This window comes from Asparagus officinalis, chromosome 4 (genome assembly GCF_001876935.1).
Source record: "Asparagus officinalis chromosome 4, Aspof.V1, whole genome shotgun sequence".
NCBI classification, from domain to species: Eukaryota; Viridiplantae; Streptophyta; class Magnoliopsida; order Asparagales; family Asparagaceae; genus Asparagus; species Asparagus officinalis.
The window spans coordinates 57,028,224-57,041,212 of NC_033797.1; the positions used below are offsets into that span (position 1 = coordinate 57,028,224).

General features: G+C 39.1%; 1 protein-coding gene across 1 annotated transcript; it reads right to left on the reverse strand.

Moving 5' to 3' along the window:
* LOC109838753 lies at positions 8,375–12,784 on the reverse strand. Its single transcript, XM_020407173.1, has 3 exons — positions 11,986–12,784; positions 11,628–11,889; positions 8,375–8,471 (listed from the first exon to the last, which is right to left on the reverse strand). The coding sequence occupies exons 1-3, from the start codon at positions 12,782–12,784 to the stop codon at positions 8,375–8,377; spliced, it is 1,158 nt and encodes a 385-aa protein (XP_020262762.1).

Below are 12,989 nucleotides of genomic sequence, written 5' to 3' on the forward strand. Positions count from 1 at the left end.
GTCAACCAAAACAAAATGAAGTATAACTGCCGTCCATAACGGGTGTACCAAAAATCTCAAAGTAAAAACCCTACTCACGGGTAGTCTATCATGGAAGTAAAACTTATAACTGATCAAACATCTATGTGTGCAATCATCTTGTGCTATAGCGATACTCTTGTAATGCTCTTACTCAATCGCTCTGCGGCAATAGGTTTTATTATCTCCCTATTCTGGATACGTGTAATAACGATACTTTTGTAATACTCTTACTTAATCGTTCTGCGACAAATAGATTTCATCTCCCTATTTCCGGATACGTATAGAACAACCTTATTCATATGTGTTTATCAAATTAACTCATGTCAAAAGTGTGTCAATCTAACACAATCTAGCATACATGCATAAAATCTCGGTGTGCGTGACCACATCTGAAGTTCAATATCATTCCAGGTGTTTAACATTCATTAACATCATAGTCTATCATCATAAGGTCGAGAGATTTGCTCGACAAACCAATTTCAACCCTTATAAACATGCACAACCAAAAACAAACTGGCGGTCGACCATCACGGTCGACCGCCACGGGCTCAAGAGACTACCCAGGTCTCTGTCCTGCACGCGGTCGACCGTGGCTGTCGACTGTGAACCCTGATTCCGGATTCTCAATTTTTTTTTGTATGTCGTGTTCACGTCGTGTTTTTGTGATTCAAACATGATTAAATCTTCATGAAACTTGTATGCAAACATGTCACAGCAGATATGAACATCTGAAAACAACTCAACAATTATGAACATGATTTTATGCATTAAATTTGTATTCAAAACCCTAAAAACATGCATAAAAGCTAAAAACAAGGAATAAAACTTCTTTCTTTAGATTAACCATGTTTTAAAATCATCTTCAGGTCTTAAATACTTCTGTAAAAAAAATCGTTCTCAACCTTTTTAGCATAGAAAGACCTAGTCTCTTTACATATAATACAAAAAGTTGACTTTATTCATAAACTAGTCATTTAGGCTCTACAAAACATGTTTAAAACTCTTTAAAAACATTTTGAAAACTAGGAGGGGGATTAGCAGAGATGATACTCGCCTGGGGTTGTAGGAAAACGTGTTTAGAAGCAAGGTTGAAAAAGATCTCCACTCCAAAAGCCAAGAATCACCCGAAAATCCACTTGAAAGCCTTCAATCTTCTCTAAGAAATCAAACTAGGGTTTTGGGAGTTTTGGTGGATGTTAGGGTTCTTAGAAAAACTAAGAAATCATGAAAAACTCATATATATATAAAGGGAAAACAGATATGGGTTTAGAAATCCGAAACCAACTCAAAACAGGAGAAAAACAAACTACAGGTATCGCGGTCGACCGGGCTGTAGTCGACCGCGGCGGTCGACCAGACCGGACATTTCTAGTTTCCACATGTTTGGCCATTTGTGCATGTTTCAACTCTTTTCTCTCTCATGTATGAACTCATTCATACTCAAAACACATGGTATTATACTCATATACCATTAAATGATATTTATTTATTTTTTGATGGAAAAACAAGGGATGTACCCTGTTCATTAAAAGATAAGTATCTTTACAAAATAAGGATACGAACTGTATCCGTAAATTGATAGATAGAAAACTTAATTTCTCTTAGCTATTGATGTATACCCTTCTTCTCCTAAACATCCATGAAGATGAAGAGAGGGCCTTGCCGTCATTTATCGTTGACATGGATATAAGGGAGAACCAAAGCCGGCCATACATTTAGAAAAAGAAATTAAATTTTCTATAGATCAATTGAAGAACAAAAGACATATCACCAAAAGTTCTTATATACAAACATCTGATACAAAACAAAATTCTTAACCACTGCAGCGTGCGATTGGCTTATCTTCTAAGACTTTTGCTAGATGAAGAGCTTCATTCCTTCTTCCTGATCCTGCCCAATCATGTAAATCAAGAATCGAATTGTTAATAATTGATTCAGCAGAGAAAGGTTTTTGTTCAAAGACAAACTTATTCCTTGAAGTCCATATAAACCAACAAACTGCAGAAAAAACAGTGCGCCATATGATTCCGTCCAATTTATACAGAGATGCAATAGATCTCAGAAGATCATCTAGAGATGTTGGCCAATTGAAGGGTAAATAGTAATCTCCAAAATGTTGCCAGACTGTTTTAGTTGTATTGCATGAGAAGAAGATATGATTTATAGTTTCATTGTGCGTACCACATAGAACACAAGTAGGATCACCTTGCCACCCTTTCTTCATGATATTGTCTTTGGTGTGTAAGCGGTTCATGGATAAAAGCCAAGTGAAAATTTGAATTTTTCTTGGTAAAATAGGATTCCATGCTACTCTGTAGAAAGCATACTTGATACCTCTAGAGTTTAAGAAAACATAAAAAGATTTAACAGTGAATGCACCACTTGATGTAAGAGACCATCTAGGAATGTCAGTCTGATTTGTAATACTTTGCAGATTAATGAGATTCAAGAGATTAAGTTTTTCATTTTGGGATTCAGTTGAGATGCTTCGCTTCAACAGTGGATGCCAATGCCATATATTATTATGGTAGTTACCTTGACTGCGAATGGAGACATTATTTGAGAAGACTAAACTGTATAAGGATGGATATAGACTTGATAGACTATTAGAACCAATCCATTTATCCTCCCAAAACCTGATTTTTTCACCTTAACCAACAGACCATGATAAGAGATGTAGAAAAACTTATTTATTGGAAATGATATCATTCCAAAAAGAAGAGTTACAGACATTGCAATTAGCTAATTGCAAAAAAAGGAACTTTTCTGATGTAGAGATGATGAAGGAAAGCTCCTATGAAGGATTCTCTGTCGAAACATTTCCATAACCATTTGGATAGAAGAGCTATATTAAAATTTCTGAGATCTTTCACACCCAAACCTCCTTCTGATTTGCTCAAACATACCTTTCTCCAATTAACCAAACATTTAAAAGGTTTTGATACATTTTTTCCTGTCCAGAGGAAGTTCTTTCTAATTTTATCGATGTCTTTGATCAGCCATTCTGGTAGTTTATAGAAACACATAAAATATAAAGGTATAGCAGAAAGAACCGAATTTAATAAGACAACTTTTCCTCCCAAAGATAAGCAATTGCTCTTCCAAGTAGAAAGCTTACGATGCAAGTTATCCAGCAAAGGTTGCCAATCAGATTTAGATAATTTACCACCTTTCAAAGGTAAGCCTAGATATTTGATTGGAAGAATGTCTAATTTGCAATTGAGAGATGATGCTACTTATCATACTAAATATCCACATATCATAATTTATCACACATTAATTATATTATTCATAAATTATCGGGGTACATATCATAATTTATCACACATTAATTATATTATTCATAAATTATCGGGGTTTTACATTCACCCCCCCTTAAGAGGATTTCGTCTCACACATTAATTATATTATTCATAAATTATCGGGGTTTTACATTCACCCCCCCTTAAGAGGATTTCGTCTTCGAAATTCCACAATCGCATCTCAAAGCTCAAAAACTAGGAGAAAAACATATTAAGAAGGTGTAATTCATATTAAGAATTCCTTCTGCACACATCACATAGCATTAGCACAATGATATTTAAAGCTAACAACCTAGAATGCAAACATTCTTACCTAAATCCTTAACTAAACGAAATTGGTACGTCGAGCAAAATAATCCAAACAAGGAAACCCTCATGTATATACCATATACTTCAATTGATTAAGGATCAGGCAAAAATATCCCCATTCTAGCGTTAAAGATAAATATAAATGTGACTAAACAATCATAGATAATGATAACTATTAAGTCATATAAGCATATTAACATCATACCTGTCCAAACAGGTGCGGGTAGTCGCGACAAACATCCTCCTCGCGCTCCCAAGAAATCTCTTCGTTTCCTTGCCAGTTCCACTGAACTTTCACTAATGGAATGGCTTTATTTCTAATCTTTTTATTCTCTCTAGCAAGTATGCATACCGGTACCTCTACGGTAGTCAAGTCATCCTGAATCTTAATCTCTGGTGAATTAATCACTCTCTGCTGCTCATCATCCCGCAGATGCTTCTTAAGCATCGAAACATGAAAGACATCGTGTATACTCGATATCGATGCTGGAAGATCTAATCTATAAGAAATAGCTCCAATGCGCTCGATGATCCTGAAAGGGCCAACATATCTCGGGGTAAGCTTCCCTTGTCTACCGAATCGTTGAACGCCCTTCATCGGTGGTACTTTCAACATGACTGAGTCTCCGACCTGAAACTCTAAAGGTTGTCTTCGCTGATCTGCATAGCTCTTCTGCCGACTCTGCGCCGCAAGAATGCGCTCTCGAATCAATGCCACCTTCTCTGTGGTCTGTCTAACTAACTCTGGACCAATCAATAGACTATCCTCTGGCTCTGCCCAATATATAGGCGATCTGTAAGGTCTCCCGTACAAAGCTTCATATAGTGCCATTCCGATGGTAGGTTGATAACTATTATTATATGCAAATTCAATCAGTGGGATGTGATCCTCTCAGCTACCCTGAAAATCTATAATGCACGCTCTCAGCATGTCCTCTAAATTCTGATTTACCCTCTCGGTCTGTCCATCTGTCTGGGGGTGGAAAATACTGCTAAATGACAACTGACTGTCAGAAGCATCCTGAAAACTCCTCCAAAAATAAGATGTGAAGACTGAGCCCCGATCTGATACAATCATCTCCGGAACTCCATGCAATCTAACAATCTCCCGAATGAAGATCCTCGCATACGTATCTGCCGTATAAGTCGTCCTCACAGGTAAGAAATGTGCGGACTTAGTTAATCTGTCCACTATAACCCAAATAGAATCATTTCCTTTCTTTGACTTGGGCAACCCTACTATGAAATCCATAAAAATATCTGCCCACTTCCACTCGGGAATGGGTAAAGGCTGTAGGGTTTCTGTAGGTCTCTGATATTCTGCCTTAACTTGTTGGCAGGTATAACACTTAGCCACATAATCTGAAATCTCTCTGCGCATACCACTCCACCAAAAATGTCTCTTCAGATCCTTGTACATTTTCGTCGTGCCTGGGTGCACGGTATATCTGCTGTGATGAGCTTCGTCAAATAGTTCCCTCTTCAGCTATAAATTATTCGGCATAACGATCCTACCCTTCATCCTAAGGCCTCCATCTACTCCAATAGTCCAATCATCCTTGGGTTCTTTGGAGATCTCCCCCTTGCGGGTTTGAATCCAAGAATCCTTTAACTGAGCTCCGACTACTCTATCTCTCCAAGATGGCTGTACAGATAACGCTCCTAAGAACACACGGCTCTCGCTAATCTCTGGCCTGAAATCAAAATGGCTGAGGGTATAAAGATCCTGATATAGTGAACACCTCAAAGCTGCTAGTCCACGACGACGCTTCCTGCTCAACGCGTTTGCTACCACATTCGCCTTTCTCGGATGATACTGTATGGTAAACTCATAATCCTTAATAAACTCTACCCATCGTCGTTGCCTCTGGTTGACTTCTTTCTATGAGAAGAGGTACTTCAAACTCTGGTAATCTGTGAATAACTCAAACTGCACTCCGTACAAGTAATGTCTCCACGCCTTCAGTGCAAAGACCACTGCTGCTAGCTCCAAATCGTGCGTGGGATAATTCTGCTCATGAGTCCTCAGCTGCCTCGAAATATAGGCTATGACTCTCTGGGTCTGCATCAATACATAGCCAAGACCCGATAAGGATGCATCAGTGTAGATAACAAAAGTCTTATCACTGTTAGGAATAACCAATACTGGTGCTGAAGTCAACTTAGTCTTCAATGTCTCAAATACCTTATGGCACTCTATGCTCCAAATGAACTGTACACCCTTCTTAGTAAGGCGTGTAAGTGGTGTGGCAATCCTCGAGAAATCCTGAATGAATTTTCTGTAATAGCCTGCCAAGCCTAAGAAGCTACGAATCTCGGTAACTGTCTTCGGTGGTTCCCAATCAAGTACGGCTTCTACCTTGCCGGATCCACTATAATGCGCTCCCGGCTAATAACATAGACCAAAAATCTGACCTCTGATAAACAGAATTTACACTTGCTAAACTTAGCATACAACTGGTGCTCTCTCAATATCTGCAATGCTAACCTCAAATGCTGCTCGTGCTCTGCCTCCGACCTCGAGTAGATAAGAATATCGTCGATGAAGACTATCACAAACTGGTCCAAGTACGGACGAAAAACCTAATTCATCAAATCCATGAATACTGCGGGTGCATTGGTCAGCCCAAATGGCATGACAAGAAACTCGAAAGACCCATATCGAGTCAAGAAAGCGGTCTTAGGAATATCCATCTCCCGAACTCGCAACTGATGATAACTGGAATGGAGATCTATCTTCGAGAAACACTATGCTCCCTGCAACTGGTCGAACAAGTCATTGACCCGCGGTAATGGATACCTGTTACGGATAGTGACCTTGTTCAACTCGTGATAATCTGTACATAATCGCATACTCCCATCCTTCTTCTTCACAAAGAGGACCGGTGCTCCCCACGGAGAATGACTCCATCGAATGAAGCCCTGAGACAACAACTCATCGATCTGGATCTGTAGCTCCCTCATCTCAGCAGGCGCCATACGGTAAGGAGCTCGGGAAATTAGTGCGGTGTCTGGCTGCAACTCTATGCAAAACTCGACCTCTCTTACTGGAGGTAATCCTGGTATGTCGTGGAAGACATCCTGGTAAACTGAGACTACTCGCATCTCACTCAAATCTGCGCTCCGATAGCGTAATATCGCCTCCTCTACGTACGCCAGAAATGACTCCACAAACTGGTTACCTCTGGAGGTAGCTACCACTAACTCTGATCCATCATATGCTCTCAAACTGACTGTTTTTGCAAAACAGTCGATACTCACATAGTAGGAAGATAGCCAATCCATACCAAGAATCACATCGAATTCAAACATATGCAACACGATCAAATCAATCGTGAACTCAGAATCGTCCAAGCTGGCGATGCATCTCCTACAAACACTCTCTAACAGAGATATCTCTCCCAATGGAGTAGATACAGATAATGGGAAATCTAACGGCTGAGCTACAAGCCGAAGTCTAATCGAAAAATCATAGGAGATAAAAGAATGTGAAGCGCCAGAATAAAAAAGAATACGTGTTGGAAAGGAATTCACACGGAATGTACATTCCACCACAGCTCCGCTAGCACCATGATCGTGACGTACCACTGCATACACTCTACCGGTCTGCTGCTCTGCATCACCTGGAGTGAATGGTGCCATCTGCCTCTGCTGGGTCTCCTGGACTGCTTGAACCTGTCCCTCAATCCTCGGGACTGCTGGAGGTGTCTCTATCCTCAGCTACTGGCCTTGACCGCGTCCCGAAGCGCGGTTCTGCTGCTGCTGCTGTGTCCTGCCCTGCTGGCCTGCTGCGGGTGCGCTGCGGCACTCGGCCGTTCGGTGCCCAATCTTGTTACAATTGTAACAAGCTCTCTGGAATCGGCGCTGCTGCTACGCTCTCTGGTCCTGCTGATGACCCTTCTTATGGGGACCCTGCTGATGTGGACCCTTACCCTGCTGGTGGGGTCCTCCTGAGCCTCCAAATGGTCTCTTTCCTTTTCCTTTGTCCTCGGACTACCCTGACTTACTATTGTCCTTGCCCTTGTTGAATATAGCTGTATCAGTCTCCTGAGCCATGGCAGCATCTGCCACCTCTCGCACTGAACAAAACCTCCGAGATACTATGTACCGGCGCAACCCCGGATGAAGTCCCATTAAGAACATCTGAGCCTGACGCTCCTCTGTGTGCCACATACCGGTGAACCTAAGCAATGACATGAACTTACTCTCAAAGTCCATGACAGACATATCTCCCTACTCTAGACGAGCCAGCTCTAACTCTTTACCGGCTTTCGCTACAGCCGAAACATACTGCTCATCAAAAAGATATATAAAGGTCTCCCACGAAATCGTCATCCTCTGCTCTGGGGTAAAGCGAAGCCTATACCATCCTCCTGCATCGCCTTTGAGGCTGAAAGTCGCTAGCCTCTGCTTCTGCACCGAATTAACATTTAGCATATCCAAGATGTTACTCACATCCTCTTTCCACTTGTGTGCAGCAATGGAATCCGTCGAACCATGGAACTTAGGTGCTTTTAACTTCTGATACCTCTCAACTAAACGAAGCCAAGCCTCTTGATCAGCTACTCCGTTATCAACTGGTAGTGTCGGTGGGACCACTGGTGCCCTCTCTGGTATTTCCTCCCGAATAGATGACTCCTGAATGGGTGCCTCTTCATGAACAGAAGGCTCTTGACGAACCTGGGCTGCTAACTGCTCCTCAATAGCTGCCATACGAGCTGCCAATGGTGCTATGAGATCCACTAGATACTGCGGAGCCTACTGTGGTTTGGGCTCCCTATCTTCCTGCTCAACTCCCTTAGCGCGAGAAACTCGGCGTCCATGACCTCTTCCTGACATCTATAATTCCAAAGTAGAGCTTATTACGCAGTAAATTGGATCTCAAGCATGAATGATATAACATATACCAATAAGTAAATCGTATCACATATATCTCATATCATGCTTTATTATTCAAAGCAAATAGATTATCACAAAAAAAAAATATTAGATTTTTCGCGTACATATATAGTACGTCCTCACTCATGCTAAGGATTCCTAGCGGACTGTATACATGATCCCTAAGAAACTCTAACCTAAACTCCACAATATGACACATGAATGATCATAAGGATATTGGAACCTGGCTCTGATACCAACTGTGACGCCCCAGGGTTCACACAAGGCTGCAGTCCCAGGTGAAACCCGGATTATCAAACATACCAAGCACCAAAAACCATGCTACGACATGTTTCACCATCACAATCGTTATCTCTCTAGTGGAAACAATAAATAGATGAAGGTACAGACTGGCAAAACTAGAAATAGAACAACACCGAATATACACAGAAGAAGCACAAGAAATATTAATAATGAGCCCAACTGCAATAAAATAGATATATCTCTGAGTCTGAACTAAATCTCAAATACATTGAGTCAAATAAACAAAGTCTTACAATAGCTCTCAACTCTATGAAATAAAATACCAATCTAGAGTCTGAAAATAATCAACTACATGTGGAGTTCTGCAATAACTACAAAATATAATAAATAGCTAAACGGACAACTAAGATATCCCATCAACCTGCGACTCTCCGTGCGCCGGACTCGCTGCCTGAAAGAGGGGAAACAACGAGCGTCAAAGTGCTAGCGAGATCATCACTACCTCTCCCCAGGGGAAAGGGTAGGAGTATATAGATAACTGCCGTCCATAACGGGTGTACCAAAAATCTCAAAGTAAAAACCCTACTCACGGGTAGTCTATCATGGAAGTAAAACTTATAACTGATCAAACATCTATGTGTGCAATCATCTTGTGCTATAGCGATACTCTTGTAATGCTCTTACTCAATCGCTCTGCGGCAATAGGTTTTATTATCTCCCTATTCTGGATACGTGTAATAACGATACTTTTGTAATACTCTTACTCAATCGTTCTGCGACAAATAGGTTTCATCTCCCTATTTCCGGATACGTATAGAACAACCTTATTCATATGTGTTTATCAAATTAACTCATGTCAAAAGTGTGTCAATCTAACACAATCTAGCATACATGCATAAAATCTCAGTGTACGTGACCACATCTGAAGTTCAATATCATTCCAGGTGTTTAACATTCATTAACATCATAGTCTATCATCATAAGGTCGAGAGATTTGCTCGACAAACCAATTTCAACCCTTATAAACATGCACAGTCAAAAACAAACTGGCGGTCGACCGTCACGGTCGACCGCCACGGGCTCAAGAGACTACCCAGGTCTCTGTCCTGCACGCGGTCGACCGTGAACCCTGATTCCAGATTCTTAATTTTTTTTATATGTCATGTTCACATCGTGTTTTTGTGATTCAAACATGATTAAATCTTCATGAAACTTGTATGCAAATATGTCACAGCGGATATGAACATTTGGAAACAACTCAACAATTATAAACATGATTTTATACATTAGATTTGTATTCAAAACCCTAAAAACATGCATAAAAGCTAAAAACAACAAATCAAACTTCTTTCTTTAGATTAACCATGTTTTAAAATTATCTTCATGTCTTAAATACTTCTATAAAAAAAATCGTTCTCAGCCTTTTTAGCAGAGAAAGACCTAGTCTCTTTACATATAATACAAAAGAAGTTGACTTTATTCATAAACTAGTCATTTAGGCTCTACAAAACATGTTTAAAACTCTTTAAAAATATTTTGAAAACTAGGAGGGGGATTAGCAGAGATGATACTCGACTGGGGTTGTAGGAAAACGTGTTAGAAGCAAGGTTAAAAAGATCTCCACTCCAAAAGCCATGAATCACCCGAAAATCCACTTGAAAGCCTTTAATCTTCTCCAAGAAATCAAACTAGGGTTTTGGGGGTTTTGGTGGATGTTAGGGTTTTTAGGAAAACTGAGAAAAACGTGAAAAACTCATATATATATATATATACATTTCCAATACTCATGTGTTTGGCCATTTGTGCATGTTTCAACTCTTTTCTCTCTCATGTATGAACTCGTTCATACTCAAAACACATGGTATTATACTCATATACCATTAAATGATATTTATCATACTAAATATCCACATATCATAATTTATCACACATTAATTATATTATTTATAAATTATCGGGGTTTTACAAAAATCCTGAAACCTGTCTCACCACAAATCTCAATACCCGCAAAGAAATGAACACCGCACCATTGATGGCGTCGTCGTTCTGAAGACAACAGCGTTTGAATCACTACAATATAACAAGCTATCAAGAATCTCAATTTCTCTCTCTTTTTCTCTCTCCATGGCCCCGAGAACAACGCCCCTTCTCTCTTTTATGCTTTCTGGTTCTTGTGCAAAAGTTGATTATAGGGTGATGTCCATCATGTGCCCCCATACTTTCCTTTAATAAAGGAAATTATCTCTAGGTCCTTCAAACCTATTCCAATTACAAATAGGTCCATATAAATCCTTTTCTTAATAGGATTCAACCAACTTGACCTCATCCTTATGGTTTTCTTAATAGGATTCAACCAACTTGACCTCATCCTTATGGGCCCCGATTGGGCTGGACTCATAACAATTTTTACCATTTTCTTGCTATTATGTACTAAATATGACTACTGTCTTATATTATTATTAGAAATCGGTGAATTCAACAATTTGACAAAAGGATATTGTTCAGAGAGCTAGTAGGATGTTCCATTAATGGGAATTAATATATAGCACTAAACATTCTTCACACTTCACATAAGCTCTTTTAACAAAATGATGTGTTAAGAGATATTTTCACATGCATGTATCACTGTATAATATAAAAGCATGTATCACTATATAATATAATCTCCAAGAGTAAAGCTGTTGTCTTTAGAAGCACAGAGATCATAGGACATAATACAACGACATATACATCATTTTTTTTGGTCAATGAATTAAAAATTTTATTCATCTCCCAAATTTTGAAAGTGTAAACACATCAAATCATTACCAGTTCATCTCTAGTAAGAATAAAAAAAAACAGACTGTTTCTTACATTTTTCCTATTTTATCCTTTATATGTTCAGGAATATTTTCATTTAGCACCTTTGATAAGATTGTAGTTTTCACTTCTCTGACTAACTGAGCAGGTGTATGGAGCTTTCCTTGAAAGATTCTTAAGTTCCTTTCCTTCCAAATCCAATAGACAGTAGCCGACAATGTCATTCTCTTCATCTTCTTCATGAATCCCTTTCCTTTCAAATTTGTACTGTACCAGTTCATAACTTGATCCCAGTTGCATGATCTCCATGAGTAGTCTAACCATTCCATCATTTCATTCTAAATATGTGCTGAATACTGACATTCAAAAAATAGGTGCTTACATGTTTCTTGTTGAGCTGAGCAAAAGATACATCGATTTTCATTTAGCATTCCAATCTTGCATAATCTGTCCTTCGTCAGTAGCCTGGAGAGGGTGATTAGCCATAGTATAACTGAATGTTTAGGATAGTGCAAGCCTCTCCAAATTGTATCCGACCATGTGGCATAAGTTGCTGAAAGGGTCAGAGCATTATATATAGCTGATATCTGTAATTTTCCATTTACATGACAGTTTTCCATAGCTCTTTGAAGATTGTTTCTATCACCAAATTTGCTAAGTGCCATATCTCTTACTTTGAGTAATTGCCTCCACATCCAAGAATTAGTTCCTTTTGATTGAACCTGCCATATATCCAGTTGGTGTATGTAATTTTCATGCACCCATTTAATCCACAATATATCTTTTTTAATGTGAATCATCCATAGCAATTTGATTGCAGCTGCATGATTCCAATCCTTTGCAGTATATAATCCCAGACCTCCCATTTTCTTATCTTTGCATATATCATACCAAGAGACTAAATGTATCATGCAGTTCCATAAGAAGTCAGAGCACAGTTTATCAATTCTTTGTAGAACCTTGATGGGTAACACATAGTAATTACTTGTCCAGTAATTCTGTATCCCTACAATGACAGATTTAATCAACTGAATTCTTCCAGCATAAGATAGATTCCTTCTGTTCTGCCATCCTTGAAACTGTTCTGAAATTTTGCTTAACAATGGTGAGCAGTCTAGATGAGTAAGCTTTTTTGAAATCAAGGGCATCCCCCAGTACCTGACTGGGATAGAGCCTTCTGAGTAATTCAGGTGAGAACACATATACAGCATTGCATGTGCTTATAGTATCAGTTAGTAAACAGGAGAGTATCTGAAAAGGAAACAAGTCTCCATTTACTTTTCCTTTTTTATGTAGAATTGTACTTACGTTAATTAAATGTTGTCTCTCCAAATAGAGAACATAAAATAGCAAATTCAAACAAGGCTTTGTGATACCAAATAAAACTATGTTATAAGAGTCTTCTGTTTTCTAATT

Bases quoted from the DNA above. Each gene is read 5' to 3' on its own strand.
- LOC109838753 (XM_020407173.1), bottom strand. From the start codon at position 12,784: ATGCTGTATATGTGTTCTCACCTGAATTACTCAGAAGGCTCTATCCCA. The intron at 11,890-11,985 runs GTATCTTTTGCT...TGGAATGGTTAG, and splicing joins AATGCTAAATGAAAATCGAT to ACTACTCATGGAGATCATGC. The intron at 8,472-11,627 runs GTAAGAAACAGT...TTGGAATTATAG, and splicing joins AAGGATAAAATAGGAAAAAT to ATGTCAGGAAGAGGTCATGG.